This window comes from Tinamus guttatus, unplaced genomic scaffold, assembly GCF_059628265.1.
Source record: "Tinamus guttatus ecotype Peru unplaced genomic scaffold, ASM5962826v1 Tinamus_guttatus_pri_ptg000782l, whole genome shotgun sequence".
Taxonomy (NCBI): Eukaryota; Metazoa; Chordata; class Aves; order Tinamiformes; family Tinamidae; genus Tinamus; species Tinamus guttatus.
Window position 1 is genome coordinate 17,052 of NW_028289316.1, and position 22,887 is coordinate 39,938.

A 22,887-nucleotide genomic window follows, 5' to 3' on the forward strand; every position below is an offset into this window, starting at 1 on the left:
ATTATTCCTACCTGTACAGAAAGAAAATGTGACAGTATTCACAAAAGTATAACTTCTCAGCTTGTTCTTTCTTTCACTACTTATAAATGGCAAATGTTACAGGCCAAGTTACACTCACAAGCTGTTATATTGAAAATCTTTAGAATATTGACAATGGTTAAGTATAAGAAAAAAAAAAGTAAGTTGAAAATAATTGTTATGTCTGGACCACAGATAAGTGATAAGTTATTTGATGAAACTCTGAGAGTTCAAAAGACTAGCAATCCTTAATCTGGTTGGTTTCATAAGTGACTGGAAAGAACTACTGTATAATAATGAATAAGCTGATGGATCCGTCGGATCCATCCTTTCCCAGATTTCCTGCCTTTACAAGCAAAAAAAGTTCTGGAGGATCTCCTGCCTTTCAGATATGTGCTGGCGTGGGATTTTCCAAGGCAAGATAAGCAGCTTTTTTTTCTTCCTTAGGAAGAATTAATTATTGGTTATCAACATCAGTTAAAAGTGGTAGTAATGATTCACATTTAAAAACAATGGACTTAGTCAAATTTGATGACTTAGTCCATCTTGACAGTGATTTACATAGAGGGGACTCCAGCAACCAGCAATACAAAAAAGTTCCAAAGAAATCCTTTAAAGAATGCACACAAATAGAAATCTTGAATTCATGAGTATATGTCTATATATAAGTTTTGTTGCTACTCCTTCAATAATTCCAATTGACACCTGGAACTGAATGAAAAATTCTGGAATAGTAACACAAATTATCTGTTGGAAGAAGGAACTGGGGTGGAGGTAAAATTCCTATCCTTATCAGCTTCTGTGCCATGAATATATCTGCCCTTTTTTTTTTTTTTTTCCTTTAAATTTGCTTTAACATGTAATAAAAGACTAGAATAAACCTCTTATTTTGTTTCACTAGGAAAACTTTACAAGATTTAAAAAATACAGAAAGTTTCGAAGTATTGAAAGATATTTTTTCAGGAGATTTTTAGTTGAATTTTATGTCCTGCAGAACCCTCACATACAAAAAAGTTTCAAATAATTTATTATATGTTTCTTCAGTATAGCAAAAGTAAAGTAAAAAATATAAATTGTGTTATAGAAACATTCATAGTCTAAAAAGTTAACTTGCTTAATGCAAGGACGATGTTCAAAATGCTTAGACCCAGCATTTTAAACCTGGTCATCTAGTTAATTTCTCACATTACTTTAAATACTTATTTTCCTTAATGTCTTCAAATGCAAATGCAAATCCCAATAATAAAATCGTGTTCATGTTACAAAGCATTTTAAGCAATAGATTTTTCTAAACTAGTCTTCATCACACCGGTAGATATTTTTAGATTATTTTGCGTTTCTAAAAATTTCTTTGTATGTGAAAGAATTTAAATTGCATGAGCAATGCTGCTTATAGGTACATCCCCAATTATGGATATTAAAAGGTGGACGGATTTGAAAAAATAAACCTAAAAATAACGTTCTTTAATATGTTTTTATTTTAGGAGCTTTGAGCACCCATCTGTTTCTCATACAACTTCACGTTGCTGAAATGGCAGCACAAATCTTTAAAAGGAAAAGAAAAATATGCATCTAGTTTACTACTACAAATTTATTATACTGATTTTGATTAGATTATAATTTTTTTCAGTGGGATGATTGTCTCTTTATTATTCTGCAAAATATTTTGCATGATTAAGAACTAGGCGACAAAATCAATCATTGATCATAAAAGTTTCTCTCTTTTGCCTACAGGCAGATGTAGACAAGGCTGTTCAAGCAGCCAGAAAGGCTTTTGAACTTGGTTCACCCTGGCGAACGATGGATGCTTCAGAACGAGGAAGGCTCTTGAATAAACTAGCTGATTTAATTGAAAGAGACAGGCTAATTCTTGCAGTAAGTATAATATGTGAACAAAGAGGGAAAAAAAAAAGAAAAAGTGCCCTAAATTTTAAAAAAAGAAGGTATCAACAAGGGTAACATGCTACTCCTTGGGAAATCAGGCACTCTCAGTACTTGGTTTTGCTCTGTATTGCAAATGGATCTCATTAAAAGAGCTTTCAGTCTGGTTCCCTAGGCTTCCAAATCAACAAAGTACTTAAATATTTGATCAGCTTTAAGAGAATGCTTAAGCCCCCAACAATCAATGCAGTTTTAACTGTTAATTGTTAAAGACACATTAACATTCAACATGGGCTTAATGCTTGGCAAAATCAAGACCTGACTCAAGAGCCAAATCTCAGCTTTGGACCTTGGCTCAAAGGTCTTAAACTTACAGAAGAAACAAGTCAGCACTAGAAAAAATCTTGAATTCATGACATACATACGTACATATATATATATGTTTGTTTTATTGCTACTCCTTCAGTAATTCCAGTTTGCACCTGAATGAATGAAAAAATTCAGAATCAAAAGTAACACAAATTATCTGTTAGAAGAAGGAACACTGGGGTGGAGGTAATTTTCCTATCCTTGTCAGCTCCTGTCTGCTGGCACATCCATTTTACAACTCTTAACAGCAGCACCACTTGCTATCCGTGCACAAATATAGCAATATTTAAAGTAGAAATTCACTAGTTGTTTGGTAAACTGTTCTATCTTGCATGTTTTAAACATGCAAATTTGATGCCGTTATTGAGATGACTTTTTTTCTATTTCAAGCACCTTCTGTCTTGACAACAATGCTCTCTATGAACAGAGTCAAAAATTTAAGAAACATAAAGGCCTTTGAACATTCAGGATTATCACTTTGACTAACTTAATCACAATTAAAAGTATTTAGCCGTTTGCCGCCAACAGCACCAACAATAAGCTAGTAAAACTTAAATCTACAAAATACATAAATTCTGCAAAATAATCTATTGTCTATAATTTCCTTCTGATTCAAACCCACAGATACTTGCATTGGAATTGAGGTTATTTCCTCCAAAATTCAAAGTTTGCAACCATTAGCTTTACACTTTTTTTCCTAAATTATTGCTGCCCATTTGATCTGACATGATAATTAAGCTTCTTAGGAGAAAACTGAGGTGGCTATCCTCATGTCTTTAATAATTAGGCATATTGGAACTGAGAGAGATTAAATTTTAAGGGAGTTGCACTTTTGGTAGAAAAAAAGTATACTTGCTTGTCAGCTAAATATGTCATAAGCTGGTATTTTCTTCCTTGTCACACATACTGCATTTGAAAAGAGGACAGAGGAATAATCTTTCTTCCTCAAGGAAGAAAGTAGTCAGTTTTTGTTCTTATTTGTCATTTTTATAGTAGCAAAGTCCTGCCATCTGAGTCCTATCCCTGGTTTCTATTTTACTGACTTTGTTTTTATTTCTCACACCTTCAGTACTTAATACTTATTGGCTACTTTTCCCTTTTAGATAAGATGTGTTTGAATGAAGTACTTTCCAGAATGAAGTCCTTTCCAGACTTTCAGAGTTAGCCAAAGAGATTTACTCCACTCACAGACAATCCAACAAACTTCAGAGCCAATGGAGACAGAATAAAAATCAACACTGTAACCCCTAGAGACCAAGCCTGACCCCCAAACTTCATTGAAAAAACATTTTCACAAGTTTGTTCACCTGGCCAATATTAAAAATATTACATTTTGTTAATTCGTACAATGATAAGATGCCTCTCCCAAAAGCCTCAGAGGCTGAACAGTCTTGTAGGTAGACTACAGGAAGACCAAATATAAGTAGAGTTTTCAAAGATTTTTGTTTCTAAGGTTTCACTGTGTTGTTCAAAGTTCATAAGTCTAGGGCCATAGAAAAAATTTCTCCTATGGCCAAAGAGAATGAAAACAATCGGATTACCTGGATTTACCACCTTGAGTGGCAAGGGTATATTTCATTTGATTTGATTTTGGTTCCTTGCTACTGAAAACCATCAAGCATTGCTGGCGTCTCCATTTGATCTCTTCTTTTCCTGCAGTCCCTTTCACTTAACCAAAATTATGGACAATTCAGAGAATATTTAAGTCAGGACAGGATCTTTGCAATATCAGACTATAGGCTCAGCTGAAACATTAAGAAGCCTTAGCTATACGAAATACTAAACTTCAAAAGAAAGTAACTTTCCAATATTTGAGTAGGTCTCGGAACTACAAGTGGGGATTTTCTTGTCAAGCATCCTCACAGCCTTGTCCACAAAACTGAATGTCTCCAGTGCTTCTGTGCTTGGAAAATATGGAACAAAACTGAATGAAAAAGATATAGATGGATATTTGATGATTATTATTCTACTGGTTAATGTTTAAAATATATTGAAAGATGGCTTCATATTGTCTAGTTAGTTCACTTAATTATAAGCTAACCAATAAGAAGAGTATCTTCTTATAAATGTTTATTTTTCATGCTATCTTACACTCCCTTAAAGTTTATTGATGGCTCAGTTCTTTCCTCTTCTCATTTAGAAACTCAAGGTTTATTCTGGAATAAGTAATGCTTTGGGTCTTCTTGTTTACCACTTATGCATTCATCAGGCACCCTTGATAATTAAAAGCCACAGCAACTTAAATGTGATAGTCCTTGCAGGAAGCTACTATCTGCCTTAGATGTCAGAGCAAAAAGCGCATAGAGTGATGGTGGCCAATCATTTTATTTGTACTTGTAGCATATTTAGATTAAATCAGATAAGTTTCTCTGATTCATCTGGGAAAAATTTAATGTTTTCAGGACCTCTTATCATTTCAACTGTACCATGACCAAATTATATGCATAGATTGCTGATAGTAAACCTTTAAGAAAATATCCCATTTGTAAGGAAGTTGCCCACCTGGATTTTTTCAAAAGTTAACCCTTCTTTAGAGGAGAATTAATGTTTCAGATTATTGTAGCAAAGACGAAGTACTGAACAACTGAAAGTCAAATGATGAATTACTGATGTAAGAATCAATATTATAATTAAGAATCAATAATATCAATATTTGATATTGACATCTCAATTATTGTTTTCTGCAGACAATGGAAACTATTGATGGTGGAAAACTGTTTTCCACTGCCTACCTAATGGATTTAGGTGCCTGTGTTAAGTCATTGCGCTACTGTGCAGGATGGGCTGATAAAAACCATGGTCGTACTATACCAATGGGTAAGTAATTTTGAGAAAACAAAATACAAAACTGAAGCCATATGATCATTTTTTAAGAAAAAAAAATCTTTCTAAAAATGGTGCCATGAAAAAAGATATTAAAAGTAGAATATTTTTGACAGATTTAAGTATATATTAACTGAAGTTATCATATTGTTCTTTTTACATATTTAATAAAATTATTCAGATTTATTTATTTTATAGATACACCTCTAATAAGTGATGACAAGAAAGGTGTTAACCTGCGGTTAGGAAGCTCTAATAGATCCCTTCTGCCTAGCAAAGTAAAGCTTATATGATGGTATAATACTGTAAGCCAGGTATTTGATCCTTAACGATAAGATTAGCATAAATAATATTTGATTCACTTATCAGATAATGTATTACGAAGAGTTCAACAGATAGAAATGAAGGAACGTTCCCTTATTTTGCTGAAATTCCTTTCTGTTCCCTTTTCCCATTAAATAGCTCTATGAAAACATTGTGTCTAACTGTCTTCTCTCGGGAAGTAAAAGAAAAAAAAAAGAATGGTAATAAAGAAGGAATTAAGAAAAACTACAGTGATAAATACTTCCAACTTTTTGCAACACACAGATCCCTAGACTAGGCTTAATGGAACACATGTTCATTTGAAACAAAGAGACTTAATGGATTTGATTTAAGCTAAGATCTAATATTAAAAAATGTCTGATATGTATCTAGGATTGCGAGTGGCTTTTTAAAAAGCACTTTCCAAAAAGAAGTTGATAGAAGGAAAAAGAAACAAAGAATGCTCATTGGTGAACGTGCATACCATATTGAGTATCAGAGTTATCATTGCAGCAAGTCAGTCAGATTGACAGAATCAAACCTTGAAGCTATGAGGAAAGTAGAGATTGAATCCAGATGTGTTTTTGGTTGTTGTTGCATAGTTAAAATTTTGAAAATGTCACTTATAAGTAAAAATAGTATGTTATGCAGCTAAGATTGGAATCCAATTTTATCTTCTTTCTTATTTAACTGTTTCTCCCAAGTGTTTTGTCTCAATGGGTGATTTATTTCTCTCCCTCTAGATGGAAACTTTTTTACATTTACAAGACACGAGCCCGTTGGTGTTTGTGGCCAAATTATTCCTGTAAGTTGGAGGCATTTATCAAATCAAATATTCCTATTGTAAATAGACTTGTTTTTGAAATTTTGTCCATGCAAATGGATGTATGAAACATTACCAGTCAGAACTTCTCTGGTTTTATAAATTAGTGACTATCTTGAGTATTCCACAAAATCTGTTAAGTGACATTTAAAAAAATGCTCACCTGTCTACCTTTGCTTCTCTCTTCCCTATATACATGAAATAAAATGTATATATCTCAAAAGATTGACATATAGAGGCAGGTAAATGTTCCACTGGAACTGAAAAATTTAGGAATAAACTTATAGGCAAGGTGAATATTTACAGTGTTCAAGCAACATACGATTTTTGGGGGATGGAATGTCTCCAATTCTGTTTTGTACAGCACCTAGACCACTGAAATCTCTTTTTTTAATGACTAAAAGTCATACATCTTGTTGATGGTACAAGTAGCAACACAAAGAATGCATCCGATCATCTTGATGATTCTGAGTTCTCAAGCTCCCATTTGACAGTTAAAATTCTCAGATTTACTGGATCTAACTGGAGTCAAAAGGACTGCCTGAGTCTGAGCACCTAGAACCCTGAGCAACTCAACTCTGAGATTCTTTGGTAAGGTCTGTACAGGTTTGATGGGTTCCTATGAGAATAACTCTTATTTTTTATAGTTATATTACACATTCCTAATCCACCTGCCACTGTGTACATGGTAGGGTGTGGGCAGGGTGACACGACCTGTTTGACACCCTACCAGTTTTTGAAATAGTCAGCTTGTCCACCAGGTCTGCTTATACCTGTGGTTCCCACGTGTGTTCCCAATGTCTTTCAGTTGATCTTTGGAGATTCCACCTCTCCTTAGACCACTACATGTGTTTTGAGGTCATCACTGGAATGGAGGCTCCAGGAGAGCTGCTATTCTGGGTTCCCTTGTAAGTCAGGCAGGAGTTGTTTCAAGTAAAGCACTCTGAGCCAAGATATGCTAATGAACTAGACACATTAGATATAGTGATTTTTAAGTAAAATTGTCAGCTGTTAGTGCAAGCATTGGCTGCCCTTATAAAATATTCAAGGATTTCTAAGTGTATCTGTCTTTACTCTCCATTGAAACAGGAATCCATCAGATTGGAGGTTTTTTTATATAAATAAAATCTTGGAGGATTATGTGTTGAATGTTGCAAAACACTTCAACTAGCTCTGCTTTTCTTTTCCGCTTGCATAACTCTCCTTCACTCAAGAAGACTTAGGAAACGCTGTACTTTGTGCTAGTTTGTGCTTTTGTTATTTTGGTGGGGAGGAGGGTTGGAATGAGTTAAGGAAAGAGAGAGAGCAGTTGCATGTATTTCTTCAAGCTTTTCTCGCATGATAGGTAAATACAAACAGCCTTTTACCCTTTTCCCTTAGATATAGACAGTCTGCCTCCAGCAGTGAAGCTCGTGGGTTCAGCACTTCCAAAGCCACTATTGCTATTCTTAAAGGGGCAAAAATAACCAGGTTGTGCCCCTACCACACATGGTTGAACATGGGGCAAAGAAGTCTTCCATTCTGCAGCCTGGCTGGGCTCACTGCAACAGAGACTGAAATACCCAGGGCAAGGGGGCAGAGGCAATATTAGAAATGATTACCTTATATTCCTTCAAAGGGTGAATTGTGGATGGATGTGATCATTTAAGAAAAAAGATAGGAAAACTCCCAACTTCACCACTAATCCAGCAAGTTTTTGTCAAACTTTGTTAGAGGCATGCTTTTACTGTGTCCTGAGCTTTTAACTAAGCCTTCAGATCCCCTGGACTCATACACACCAAAATCGCTGTCTTCGTATAACACTGTGTGCTAGTTGCTTTTTCAAAATATCTTCACACTGAAAAGAGTTCAACAAAGAGTTCAGCCACCCGGTTGACAATTCATGTTATTATTGCAGAAAAAAAGCAAAGGCAATTTGGCGATGTGTTAGAAACAAGATACACCTTCTCATCTGTCTTTCAGTGGAACTTCCCATTGGTTATGTTTGTCTGGAAGATCGGCCCTGCCCTTTGTTGTGGAAACACAGTGGTTGTCAAACCAGCAGAACAAACTCCACTGAGTGCCCTTTACATGGGATCCTTAATTAAAGAGGTAAGTCGGTAACAGCCGAGTTTTTGCACTTCTCAGAAATGTAAGAGAATACCTTGGCTGAAATGCCACAAAGGTAATATAAGCCTGGCTGCCCTGTGCAAGTACTTCACATTGCGTGTCTAGCCTTGCACCGTGGAACTCGCCTTACTGTAAAGCAGTGAAGCAAAACCAGAGCAAAAGCATGGGCATTTTTCAGCCTAGTCCCAACAGAAAAAAAAAAAAAAAAAAAAAAAAAACCACAATAACAGTTTAGTAAGCTCCATTCCTTGGCAAACTTATGTGTATTACAAAAGTACCATACCTTTTAAAGTCAAAAGCAAACAAGGACTCAACAAAAGGGTTTTTAGAGATGGGTGGCAGCGACTTTATTAGTATAGTTGGGACTAGTATAGAAAGGGACTTGTTTGTACATCTAATTATTATTATTATTATGCTAACTGAACAGACATTTCATCCTTATGAGTTAATGATTAGCAGAGCTCTAAAACTAAACTGCTCTGCTGTTGCCAGTCTCATGAAATCCCTTAAACTATGCAGCTGCTGCCAAACTCATGACCTCCCTTCACACAGGATCTGGGAGAAATACACACCTCGTGCTTCTGACTGCAGGGAGGAAGGTACTTTCCCCATGGCTCCAAAGCAATCTTGATTATTGTGCCCAGCCCACCAAACAACCAGAGAATATCAGTGAAATAATTTATCTAGCCTGCCTCCCAAAAACGTCAATAAACAAAAGTTCCTGTGTTTGAGGAGTTGGTGTGAATGTCAATAACTGCAAGCTCGGTGACCTTCCAAAGTGCTAATGGCAATGACTTAGCACATTTCTGCATGCTGAAATCCTCCCAAGCAGTGATTCCCCAGGGAGAACTGACTGACTGCACCCTGGTAGTTGGCACAAAGTAAGGGAGATGAAATGAGTTTTATGAAGAAATAAGATCCTGCTGTTAATGAATTACACATGAGTTGTTAGAAAATATTGAGGAGGAAGGGATGGCTTTTAAAAATATTCAGAGCTATCTGAATATGGGCAAATAATTTTAACCAGTATAAAAAGTTTATTTCTGCAGAAAAGCAAATTTACATGGAAGATGATTACTCAGGTCTGTCATGAGTCTCATATAACTGCCTGAAAGGAGTGCTACTAACTGTGAATGTAGTCAAGATTGCATTCAGACTGAGGATTTTAGACAGTGATAATGACTGGTGTGACACTACAGCAAAAGATAAGAGATAATCCATATTTTTCCTCTTCAGTGGTCAGCTGAATGAGAAATTTAAATATATCAGTGTTAAATGTCTTTAGTAGAATATCTAGCAAACTTTGTGCGACTTTAATTAAAAACAAATATTTAGCTCATCAGTTGACTTAAGATTTATTTACCAAAATCTAGCTGAGTTTTTGTTTACATCTGAATTATGCAAATACAGTGGGAGCCTAAATCCTTGCTAGAGATCAAAAATCTAATGATCACCTCAGTAGGTTTTTTTAGAGTTCCGTTGAAACTAACTGGTGAGCTAATTTAATTTTATACTTCCAAAGTTTCTGGATGAGAAAATAAATATAGTCATGGCTGGTAATCCATAGTATCCTTGTTAGCAGACCTGTGAAACTCCTTTGATATAGATAATAGTTTTTTCTACTAACACAGAAAACAAATGTCTAAACTGAGTAGGTGTGACTTTTTCCCACCTCTCCCCTCCATACACACTGCATGGAGGATATCTTCGTCATTTTTCTCAAGAAACTATTTGTCCAGATTAGACAAAGTACACTGCTAAGGAAATGCAAAGAAATTAATTGTTTCATCAATTCTGGGTAATTATTGATCTGAACTATTAAACGAGCATAAAACGACAGATGGAGTGAATCAGAGCATAAACCTCTGAGCAACTACAGTTGCTAGAACAGAATATCCATAATACAGGATATTATTTATGAAATATATATATATATATAATTCATTCAGTGATAATATAGGAGATATGTATTTTTGGCCCTGTAACTCTGTGCTGGCTCTCCTCCTAAGTGTCATAAGATCCTACAGATGCTTTATAATTGGGGAGATAATCCAGCTGCACTTCACATATTCAGGAGAATTTGGGATAATAGAAGAAAAATAGCTTATTTTTGTCTATGAATGGAGCATATCTAATCCAGAATTATTAGGAAACCATGGGTTTTATTTGTCCCATAGGAAGAGCATCTTTAAAAAGAAACTTTGCAAGTTACTAGAGGTGCAAATATGCCAGGTAACCACCCTTTCCATCAGTGTTAGTCAGATCCGTCTTCTTTTGTACTGTTAGTTGTCATGCTGCACATTTCAAACAAATTCCGTAAGTGGAAACATAGCCATTTAATTTGGAATTCTACTTCCATCATTTTTCATAATAGAATTTCAGATTCATATTATTAATAGAATTAATAATCATTAATTAAATAATCTAATCTCTTACTAAAAAAATAAGTATCATCTAACTTGAAGAACAATGATCAGAAGTCAACAGGCAAATAGAATGATTTGAACAGTTTTAAGGAACAGACAGGAAACTAAATAATCTTTTTCTTTACACATCAGACTGAAGGAGAAAAGAAAAAAAAATGTGCTTGTCGGCCCTGGAAATGGCACTGAAAAAAAAATAGAAAGTTCATTTTAAAAGGCAAATTCGATGGCCTAAAAAATAAGGGTGGCAAAAAAAAATATGAAAAATGTTTTGGATGCTATAGTTGAGACTAACTTTATGTTGGGAACAAGATCATTGGAGAAATGAAAAGAGAAATAAGACAGTATGAGACATTTTTACAATCATTATTACTTCCTCAACTTCATGGTTTTCTCTTTTTCCATTCAGGCTGGATTTCCACCTGGAGTTGTGAACATTGTGCCAGGCTTTGGACCCACTGCAGGAGCAGCAATTTCTCATCACATGGATGTAGACAAAGTGGCTTTCACAGGCTCTACAGAGGTATTATAATGAACGCAAGAAAGCCTAAGCAGGAACTCTGCCCCTCTGATTCTCAGTAATGATTTAATGTCTAACTTGTTCTGTGTAACTATTTTAACTTTTTTCTTTAGTTGGCTGCTGGTTTGTTAAACAAAGTCTGTTTAATGATTTGTTGGTTATTACTAACTTCAAATATATTTAAACAATGTTTGTATTGCAGGAAAGTCCTTCAGACAAAAGCACTCCATAAGATACAACTGATTCTAGTACACCAATGTTATTTTAAGTTTTGTCTTTTAAAAAAGAAAACATTTTCCTAATTTTTTCAGTTTTCTTCTCATATAAAAATGGTTATTTTTACAAATGTAAAAGTGAAACAAGTTATGCTCTATTCAAATTTAATAAAAACATGATGGCAGGTACTTCCAGAAATCTAATTTCTAATCCTAGTTAGATTATGACATTCGATATTTGAATAACACTGATTTTCATTTTCATGGCCTTGGAAGTGTATTTCAATCTGTATGAGCTTAACGTAAAGGAGGGTCACTGCTAATTTTTCCTACCCTTCTTTTTAAAGAGCATGATTCATAGGATTAAATATTTCTCGATGTAGACATTATATAACTATACACTATTCACTTAATGCAGAGCATTATTCTATACTGCATGCATGCTATGTAGAAGAGTTGCCAGCTGGTCTGGATATAGACTCTAAAGATAAATACTACTGCTTCATGCCAAGGGTCAGTACACACGGAGTGCAAGTTATATTTATTCTCAGAAACCCTCTTTGCTAAAGTTGTGGGAAAAGAAAACAACTCAAAAGTGTAAGCACTGAGAAATATAGCACAGGTTTTCCCAATATACATCAACAGCTAAAATCCATAGTGCTCCCAAGGAATCTCATTACCTCCAATGGCATATGGAAGAGCCAAGGAATATCTGGAGACTGTGTTGACAACTCTCTCCATCTGACTGAGCAATATAGCTGCCAGAAAAGAAGGAGAGGTGTCCCCAAAACCTGGAAGGCAAGCACAGGGAAGAAACTATGGCAATTTTGATACACACTGGTCACGGCAGAAGTGAGCACACTTACCCCTCATAAGTGAAGTACATATTGTGTTTATTCCAGGACAATGAATAGCAAAAGGTTCTTTTAATTATATCATCAGTGCAAAGAAACAGGAGAGTTGCCCAGGTCTTCCCCTTTCCTTTAGATCTCTCAGACCTCTTTTTCGGTGATGAGGGAAAAAGAGTAGGTCATGCAGGCAGTGTATCTCTATTTTCTCTCATGCACTTTGTGGATCAAAGGGTTTAGCCAAGAGAAACGTCATAAAGAAACGTCAACCTAATGGAAGAAATTTACAGAGCAAAAAAGTGTCTAGATTACAGATGTGGGAAAATAGAGTAGTGGTACCAAACAAACACCAAATATCTTTTAGTACGAGAATGTCCAAAGGAAAATTGTGTTAGGAAGCACTCCTGGCTTGTGATTGGCATCCTGGCTCCTCACTTCCAAATTTACTCTCTCTTATGTTTGTTTGTTTGGTTGGTTTGGTTTGTTTCTAAGGTTACTGCGACAGTGGACAATTGCAAACCATGAGGAATTCAGAAAATTATTCTCTGATGTCATAATAAATTTCTGATATGAAATTGTCCTGTCTTTTAGGTTGGCAAGCTAATCAAAGAAGCAGCAGGAAAGACTAATCTGAAGAGAGTTACGCTGGAACTTGGAGGGAAAAGTCCTGTGGTGATATTTGCGGATGCAGACTGTTAGTAGTGTTTTTATTTTATAAACTGAATATATTTGCAAGTCCTACATTTTTTTTTTATGTGTTGAAAAATAGTCTTTATATGACTAAAATGGGGGTAATCATTTCTTTTCTAGTAACACTACTTATTTTTAACTTAGATTACCAATAGACATAGGTAGCCCAGTGAGTCATGGGAACTCCTAACAGTATGGCAGTACTCACTGTAATTATTTATCATTCCAATTCAGTGTGAAGTTAGGAAAAAAAAAAAGATGGATATTATATAGGTATATTAACTTTCTAGCTGAATATTCCTTTTAATACTGTTGATAGAGCAAATAATGTTGAATCAGTATTTTATGTTATTGTGAGCTATTCTTCATGAGAGTAACTTTGCACATTAGTAAAAAGATGAATATTTGTGTTTTAAAGGGCCAAAAAGGGAAATAGAGTGGCATCACAGAGGGTGATTGATCTTACCAGCATATACAAATATCTTAAGGGAGAGTGTCAGGAGGATGGGGCCAAACTCTTTTCAGGGGTGACTAGCAACAGGCAAGTTCACAAGAGGACAAGTTCACAAACTGAAACACAGAAAATTCTGTTGAAATTTGACTGTAAGTGTGACTGAGCACTGGAACAGGTTGCCTAGAGTGGCTGTCTTCTTCTCTAGAGATATTCCAAATGGCCTGGGTGCAATCCTATGCAATGTGCTCTGGGTGACCCTGCTTGTGCAGGAGGTTTGGACTAAATGATCTTTCCATGTCCCTTCCAACCTTAACCGTTCTGTGATTCTGTGATAAAGAACTTGCGATATGAACATTCAAGCTTATGATAAACTCTATTTCTTTGCAGTGGATGCCGCTGTGGAGATTGCACACATTGGTCTGTTCTACCACCAGGGTCAGTGCTGTATTGCAGCATCTAGGGTTTTTGTGGAAGAGCCTATTTACGATGAGTTTGTTCGCCGAAGCATTGAACGAGCAAAGAAGTACACCCTTGGGAATCCTCTGTTGCCTGGGGTACAGCAAGGCCCTCAAGTAAGTTATCTATCTTACCTGTTCCTAACAAAATTTGAATAAGACATCACAGTTTAGTTGACTTATAAATTTGCTTTTGTAGTAGTGTTATGGCTAAGTACGATTGTATAGTGGTTAGCCTGGAGGACCAAAAGGAAAAAAGAGTTCTAGTCATTATTGCCACCATCACAGGCCTACTCTTTTACAGTTCATAGCCATATAGCCATCATAGACCATCCTCTTTTATAGTTCTCTTTTTTTATGGGGACAATAGTACAGAACTTAAAACACCTTGAGAAGGCACAGCTATCACAAGTGAAAAAGTGCAAGTTCAATTACCTGTATCAGTGTTTGCTAAAGATATTATATTCAAATAGTACCACTGTAAGTGGGCAACTTGAAGAAATTAAAGCTGGTAGTGTCTATTCCCCTTTTCCAAGGTGCTAAATTTTCTGCTTATGGGACTCTCAATTTTAGAGTATTACAAAATTTGCACTCATCATTTTGTATTTTTTGCTGTCTCTGTTAAAACATTATGCCAAGAGCTACACCATTAAATGAATGTAAGTATGCAGCATTAGAAAGCATTCCTATCACAGGTCCGTGGATTACATCTTTTTTTTTAATTAGTTTTTATTTATAGTCTTATTCATATATCAGTTTGTATTACAGGATGTACATTTTCTTGGCAGAATTATTATGTACTCATTTGACCCTTATAGAACAAAGGATCTGTATCAGAGAGTAAGCAAAAGCTGGAAAGGGGGAAAAACTCTGAAAAAATCTTTTTTTTTCCGTAGCAAGGTACTTTTGTCTCCACTCATCTTCCAATCCGATTTTAGTGGCCAATTGTAACCACGCAGTTTAGATTCACTTCTGCGGTAATTATTGTAAATACATCTCCTTGTCTTTAACTCCCCTGCGCTTTACCTACTTCTATCCTGAGTCAGGTGTATCACTGCATCCTCTTGCCATAGAGTCCCCTCAAAATCCATACTTTCCCTCTCTGAAACATGCAACACCTACCTTTGTATCATGTTGTGCAGTGGGCACCGAGGGAGAGCCAAAGGTCTTGTTGGAATTAACAGAAACAATATATATATGTGAATGCACACATTATTAAGAAAATAATGGCAATAATAACAACAATGAGGAAGTTGACAATAAAATGAGCTGTATCATCTGGATGTTTTCTTTTCTCCATGATGTTTATGGACAACAGGTCACCAGGGTAGCAGAAATTTAAGTCTTCAGTGTGCAATGAGGCAATTGTTTGAAAGCATAATGACAAAGGGAGTGCAGGGAACTAAGACTCACATTCTCATAAATATCTTTAAAATATATTTTTTATGACTACAGTACTACTTGCTCCTTATGCTGAAATGGCAAAAGACAGTAAGATGCACATGATCCATTGCTGAATGTTGTAGCAGGGAAGCAGCTTCTGTGCAAGAGCAACTGTTGAGCTAGAAGTAATCTCAACAGTCTTCATGAGCCAGTGCTTGAAGTGTTGAACTTGGGATGAATAAGTAAAGAACAATGAAATTGTGAAAATGACCTCTAACAAGCAAGATTTATCATTGTTTTTTTCTCTTGAAATAAATGTTACCTTGTACAAAATTCCCTGTGTGCATAAAGCAATGAAGCGCTGATGTGAAGAGGGGAGGAGAGGAAAGGAAAAGTGCTGAATTTCTACGTCCAGTTTAGAACTTTCCAGGGAGTTATAGCAATTTTTCCAGTTATCTCTTTTCCAGAAAGGGATTGGAGGAATGCAAGACTTTTTGTATGACCACCTTAAACTCCTTTCCCACGTAAACACCAAATGTTCTGCTATAACACAGAGCCAAAATGAAAATGGCATAAGTTGTATTTGTCAGTGAGGGACAGGAGTTGGCTTCCACCAATAAGCAATCTTCCATCTATGTTTTTCAGGCTCAAATGTATGAATCTTTATTCTGCTAACATGTTGAATGAACTGGAAGAAGAAAAGAATTTGAGTTATATTATGTCATTGTTGCTTTTTAACTTTCTTTAAACAGTTTAGGAAACCAACAGGGTCAATGTATTGGCCCTAGAGAAGTGTGGAAGAATCCTACTGGCTGCATCAAGCTCTCTGTTATAACCAGAGAATCAAAACTAGCAATGCTCATTTTAATGAAGAATTTGTAGTTAGCATAAGTAATTAAGATGATTTGCCCTTGCCCTTTCCCTTTCCCTTCCCCTTCCACTTTCCCCTTCCCCCTTCCCTTCCTTTTTTTTGTCATTCTTTTTTCCTTTTTTGTCTTTCTTTTTCTTTTCTTTTCTTCTTCCCCCCTTTTTTTTTCCCTTTCCTCTCCCCCCGCCCCTTTTTTTCCTTTCTCCTCTATTTCTTTTTTAGAGAAAACAGGATATCAGAAGAGCTGATTCTTTTATGCTTGAATTTCTGACTACTGAACCACCATAAAAAAAAAAAAAAAAGAAAAAGCTTCTAAAGTTTTGGAAGTTAAGGTAGCAATGCTTTTATGGCTCTCCAGCTGTTTCACTTAAACCATATAATTGAACAAAGCTAGAACATTGTTACAGTGCAGCTAATAGTTTTGAAAATAGATGTTACCAGTGTACGCTTCATCTCTGCAATATCTTTTCTTTTAGATTGATAACGAACAGTTTCAAAAAATCCTGGAACTAATTGAGAGTGGGAAAAAGGAAGGAGCCAAACTGGAATGTGGAGGAGGACCATGGGGAGACAAAGGTTACTTCATCCAGCCCACAGTGTTTTCTAATGTAACGGATGATATGCGCATTGCCAAAGAGGAGGTAAATAAATTCCTGGTAGTTTGTGCTTCCACTGAGATTGTCTGTTTAAAGGATTGTACAAGCTATCCATTTAGAAGGTCAAGAGGCTACAGAAAAATGTTCCCCATAAATCTGTCATTCTAGCCTGTTGCAGTTTAAAAGCCCTTTTTTGATTTCTTGAGCAGCAACGTGGAGGTGAGGGAGAGGCGAAGGAGAGTGGCCTGCCAACAAATGCTCCAGCTTAAGCTGATAGGAGATAAGAAATATTAAGGTTGGGACTACATCTCTCATACCAGAGCCATGGTAACATGTAAGAAAGAAACAAACCTTGAAAGGAAAACTTGGAAATTCATTGTCTCCCATACGGATCGATGCTCATGGGGGTTTTGACACAGCTCTGCAGTAAGAAGGTGTGATGAGAACAGAGTTTAACTGTGCATCCACAAATGTTTTGCTTGGTGGCAATGACAACAAAGCACAGTTTTACCTCCACAGACATTTTTTTTTCAGCAGTTTACAGATGCACCCACCCAATGCTGAAGGAGCCTTCACTAAGGGCACAATGCTCAGGCAGCAATCCTCAGCTGGAAGGGAAGAGAGAGGGTTAGGAGTGCAGAGCTGCTTTCCTTGAGAAAATTAATAATGCAGACAGAACCTCAAAGAACAATCCTGGCTACTGGCTTCCTCCCTCTATCTCTCCTTTTTTTTTTTTTTTTTTTTTTTTTTTTTTAACATTCATTTACCTTAATTTCAGTGTCTGCAATCGTTCTGTAATTGATGTCCATTAGGCTTCCACATACTAGATGGATATAGTACAAAGTCAGGTTGCACAGAGATATGTTTCTTCACAGATTTATTAGCTTCCTGTGCGTCAGCAGTATCATGACTGCTCCTCTAATGCTATTTCAAATCTATTGAATAATGAAACTATGGTTTCATTCATGAATTCAGGTTCTACCAATCACATGTTGACCTATGGAACTATGTTCAGTAGTTTCTAATTTATATAAATTAAATCCTGCAACTATAGTCAGAAACCTCTTTCTAGTAATATCATACAGAAAGTTGCTATGGTTTGTACCCGAAGGAACCTCACTTGATGTGTCAGTTGCCACCGTCCCCCCCTCATACTAGCACTGTGTGGTAGCACTGACATTTCTAACTGAAAGCATAGGATGAGGTAGCAAGAAAGCTGATTCTGAATGAGCATTTTCCTGTTTAGTACTTAACACCCAGAAGGAAACCATGATTGCTTTTTTACTTGGTGTATGTATCTGGTTGTGCAGTAACTTGCAGTGATAACAACTCTAATAAAAAGTTTATGAAAATGAGATACTTTTTCAATTAACTGTAGTTTAGAGAAGATACTCTGATTATTCTCTTCCAAGAAGCATAAACATAACTAAACAAAGGTAGAAATTAGGCCTATCTGAAAAAATAAATAAATATAAATTATTCAAAATAGTGAACTAATATTCATAATATTAATAATGATACTAATCCGCTTCTGAAACAGATATTTGGACCTGTTCAGCAAATCATGAAGTTTAAAACTGTAGATGAAGTTATCAGGAGGGCAAACAACACTACCTATGGCTTAGCAGCAGCAGTGTTTACCAAAGATGTCGATAAAGCACTGACATTTACATCTGCTCTTCAGGCTGGAACAGTATGGTAAGTAATGACTTAATTCTTCCTCCTTCAGATCTACAATAATTGGCAGAGATAGCTGTTTATACATCAATTCTTGGTCATATTCAAAAAAGTAGATTAATGTCATCCTCCTCTGTTTCTCGTCCTTTCCACATTTAATTTGATATAAAATAAATATTTCCTGCAAGTCTTCACATGATTCTCCTGTAAAATCATTCTGAGAAGTGAAAAGGACTTCCTTTAAAGAAAAGAAAGAAAAGGGAATCCAGTGAGGCTTTGTTTTCCACTTAGGATCATGGGAGTGCCCAGCACACTTTGAAGGGCTCACTTTTGTCCTACATAAAGAGAACCATTCTTTGAAAATCTTTGGCCATTAGCCTGGGCAAAATATCCTCCTGTGGTTAAAATGATAATTGGTAAATTGTGTCAGCAAGAAGTGTGGAACAAAAAATGGGAGTAGACCAGGCACAAGGCAGCAGGAGCAGATGCAGGGCAGGTACATGAGGCAGGAGAAGGAGTCAAAGAAGCTGCCAAAAGGCACTGGAGCAGAAAGAGGCTCCTCTCCTGCAGGGAGTCAGGAGGTGAAAGGCAGGGAGAAGCAAGAGTGAAAGCTCTGAGGAAGAGCAGACTGTGTGTCATGGATATTCCTGGCAAGAAGACCTGTATTTCCGTACACATATCATCGTGCATCAGACAGAGAACAGATGGTTTTACTTGAACCCCAAATGTGTCTCCCTTTTATATTAGATCTCAAGGAACTTGAAGCCAGCACAAATTCCTGCCCACTCGTGTGACCTAAGCAAACACGCTTTCTAAATCTCAGTTAATATTTTAACTCCTCTGTTGGTATTCTTTAATAAAGAAGAAGGTTTGAAAGAAAAATAAAAGTTTTATTTTTTAGTTTTATGTTAAAGCTAATCTACCTAGAAATCTTCAGCTACTGGAAAGACCTCTTTGCTGAAACTAGTAGAGTGATGAGAGTGGAAAAAAGTGTAAGATGTGAAAACAGAGAATCACTTATTTCCCTATGTTGCAAAACAGAAAAACCTTTTCAGCTAGTAAACAGAATGCTTATTCCAATAAAACTCTCCATAGAAATTTTCGGTCTGAAATTCCTTTAACAACAAGCCTACATGTTAATTTATTCCTGTCCTCAACAAAAATATAGAATATTTAAACCACCGAACAGCATTGAATAAAATTCCCTAAATATGGATAGAAATAATCCTGAATTTACTTATTGGAAGCACATCTGCAGAAGACTACGATTACTCTTTGGTTTGAAAGCTGATGCAGTAGCTAGGAAGACTTACCACAATTATCAGCAGAAAGATTAAATTGTCACTATGTTTGAAAACCCTTGATCAATAGTAACACCTGCTCATATCTAGTAGTAGAATATCTGATGATATTTTGTTCCTCTTAAGCTTGATCTACATGTATTTTTGAAATATGTATAGTCATATGTAGTTTTTGAATATCACCATAGGTGATACAATCAAAGGAATACTGTTTTTTTTTAAGCAGAAAATCATTTTCCTGTTCTTCCAGGGTTAATTGCTATAGTGCATTTTCTTCTCAATGTCCTTTTGGAGGATTTAAGATGTCCGGAAATGGACGAGAAATGTAAGTAAATACTTTTCTAAGTGTAGATTTACAAGAACTGCAACATGAAATTCCAGATTCCACTACTAATATTCATGAGCAGGATGCCCAGTTTGAGATCTTGTCTGGGTTATTAGTAACAATGACAAGGAGTAAGACTCTATAACAGCAGTAAGAAAATTATTTGCAGGCACGCATCCTTTCAAAATAACAGTTTTTAGTAGTTTGCATATGTATGTAAAATTGATCATTATGTTTATGCTGTGCAGGTTTTCAAATATATATAAAGAAAGTGTATTTTGCATGAAAGTGTATATGCAGTCATGCATGATTTGTCAAATCACCTGTAAGTGCTCAGTTTTTGAAATCATAAGACGTTCTTGCTCCAGTTTCAAAATCGTAGATTTAGAAAATAGTTAGTAGGTTGGTAGAGTTGCTACAACAATGCTTTAGCAATACCGTCTACCTTGGTTGGAAGTTATGACACAAATAGTCCTTTGAGTCCTTAAGCCTTTGGCCTTTTCTCAAATGAATAGTACAGAAGTATACACAACATGAATAGTAAACAAATTATTTTGAATACCTAAGATTTAATCCAATTTCAATTTGAATCATGTCTTGTTTTATCTACATTAATTCTGATCTTTATGTTAGCAAGCAGATCAAGTAATGTGTTATATAATGAAACATTGGAGATGTTATTTGTTTGTTACATAGCATTATGTCTTCTTGGTCTTTGGGTTTTTTTTTGGTTCTTGTTTTTTTGGGAGCATAAATCACAAGCAGACTTTTACTAAAGACTGTCAAATTAGTGAAAGTAGCTACTAAATTATTTTTACAGAAAAGAATACATATCTAAACTTTCCCTTTTGTTAATTCAAATGCAAAGAAATTTTATTGAATTCTGAATGTAGTTCAATAATACATGTGGAGGTGTAACACATGTGAGCTTTTTCTCATTTCTCTCTTTCTTTCTTTTTTTTTCTTTCTTTCTTTTTGAGAGAGAGAAAAGGCTAGGTTTTTCATGCTTGCCCATCACTGGACTCAATCTGCTCTTGGTGGCAATGTTCCCAGTGACATCAAAGGAAATAGAGTTATGCCAATGCTGAGGGCTTACAAAATGCCAGCATGAAAAAAGAAAAAGAAAGAAAGAAAGAAAGAAGTATATAATAATAATTAAGGTCATTACTATCAAGGACTGTTTTGCATTTGCTGAATGCCCAAAATTAGGAGATTATCAATTCTGAATTACTATCTTTTGCAGAAATACTTTTTGGATTTAGCTGCTGGAAATAACAAGAAAAAAAAATAGTATCATAATGATTAATATGGTCTACAACAATGCATTTTAAAGAAGTCAGACTTTCATGTATATGGTTTCTTTCTGATGTTTGGTGTATAATCACAAGTAGTGAACCAACAACAACAACAAAAAAAAAGGAGTAGAAGAAATAACTGTGAAGCAATTACATTGTAATAATCTGTAAGCCACTGTATCAAGGCATATCTAGAACTCCCTTAAATCCCAGAAGAAAACTCCCTAAATAATTCCTGGAATGATAATATCATTGTGAAGTAAACTTCTGAATGTTACCTATTAATAGTAAGCCTCTTCAAAACAGTATGAGAAGGAGATCATTAAACATTTTCCCACACCAGGCAGTCCTGAGAATAGATTTCTGTTTTGCATACCTATGTACTTAGTCAGATGACTGAGGGAATTGGGTAGCATTATACTGTAGCAACATATTGTTCTATATAAGAATCACTTATGTAATTTTTATGACCACATCACATACAAAACAATCACACAAGCAATTCCATCTTTTGAAGGTGGAGTCGTGCTAATTACATATAAGAGTTAAGATTTTTTTTACCATCTAAGAGATAATATAGTGGATTAATTATGACTCTTCATTTACTTGAGATAAACACCTGTTCTCTATCAGAAAACTGACAGTTGAGGAAGACCTTTGTAAAGGATTTGTTGAATGTAATTGTGGAGACTTGGTATGTCCTGGATTTGGTGGTCAAAAGCCCAATTTAGAAATGCACTAAATTGGTTAAACAGCATTCTTCTACATAGAAATGAAATTGCTCTCCCACTTTTCATGGGAAACAATTGCCTTTTCAAAAATCAACCAGCATCAATCTGACTATACAGACAACCTCAGAATATGCCTACATCTGGTCAGTTGTAGAGCACCACAGAAAATTCCATCCAGGACATAACTCATATAAAAAGCATTAGTCTAAGCGCTGTATTTGTTTCTCTTTTATCTAGGGGAGAATATTGCCTTCATGAATATACAGAAGTTAAGACTGTCACCATCAAAATCCCACAGAAAAACTCGTAAAGCTGTGCAAGGTGTTGAATTTAGCTCCTACAAATGCTAAATGACTCTGCAAATACCACCTGAATTCTGAGAAGTTTAATTCAAATTATTCATTAACTTTTTTGCTTTATGATTGTATAAGATATTTGCTTATATTAAAACAATATAAACAGTAATGTAGAAAATCAAAATATGATTAGCTGAGAGAGGACAAACTCAGTGTCTGGAACATGGCTAACTTTTTGAAACTCATATTAAAAAAGGGTTTTTTAATTATTATTTTCCTTGGAAGTTATCTGTAGTGCTACAAAAATGTCCCTTTTTCAGTACACTGTACATGTACAGCTTGATTTTGTGTGCTCTTTTGAATGATAGATGGAAAGCTTCTCTTTGCATTTTCTTTTCTTGTGGCCTTAACAAAAGCACTTACAAGCAACTAGCAGATAGATACTTTTCTGTGTCTTCAGAAAATCATAGATTTCTCCTAGGTG

At 35.5% G+C, this 22,887-nt stretch overlaps 1 protein-coding gene across 1 annotated transcript in view; it reads left to right on the top strand.

The window, feature by feature from the left end:
* The window catches only part of ALDH1A1 (aldehyde dehydrogenase 1 family member A1), a 36,044-nt gene extending 13,446 nt beyond the window's left edge, over positions 1-22,598 (top strand). Inside the window, exons 3-13 of the mRNA XM_010220155.2 lie at positions 1,753-1,893; positions 4,956-5,085; positions 6,138-6,199; positions 8,180-8,308; positions 11,159-11,272; positions 12,924-13,026; positions 13,864-14,048; positions 16,659-16,823; positions 18,319-18,476; positions 20,007-20,081; positions 22,345-22,598. Coding sequence (XP_010218457.1) covers positions 1,753-1,893; positions 4,956-5,085; positions 6,138-6,199; positions 8,180-8,308; positions 11,159-11,272; positions 12,924-13,026; positions 13,864-14,048; positions 16,659-16,823; positions 18,319-18,476; positions 20,007-20,081; positions 22,345-22,417 — 1,335 coding nt within the window. The 3' untranslated portion in view covers positions 22,418-22,598. The remainder of the gene's footprint in view (positions 1-1,752; positions 1,894-4,955; positions 5,086-6,137; positions 6,200-8,179; positions 8,309-11,158; positions 11,273-12,923; positions 13,027-13,863; positions 14,049-16,658; positions 16,824-18,318; positions 18,477-20,006; positions 20,082-22,344) is intronic.
* Positions 22,599-22,887: the final 289 nt, after the last annotated feature.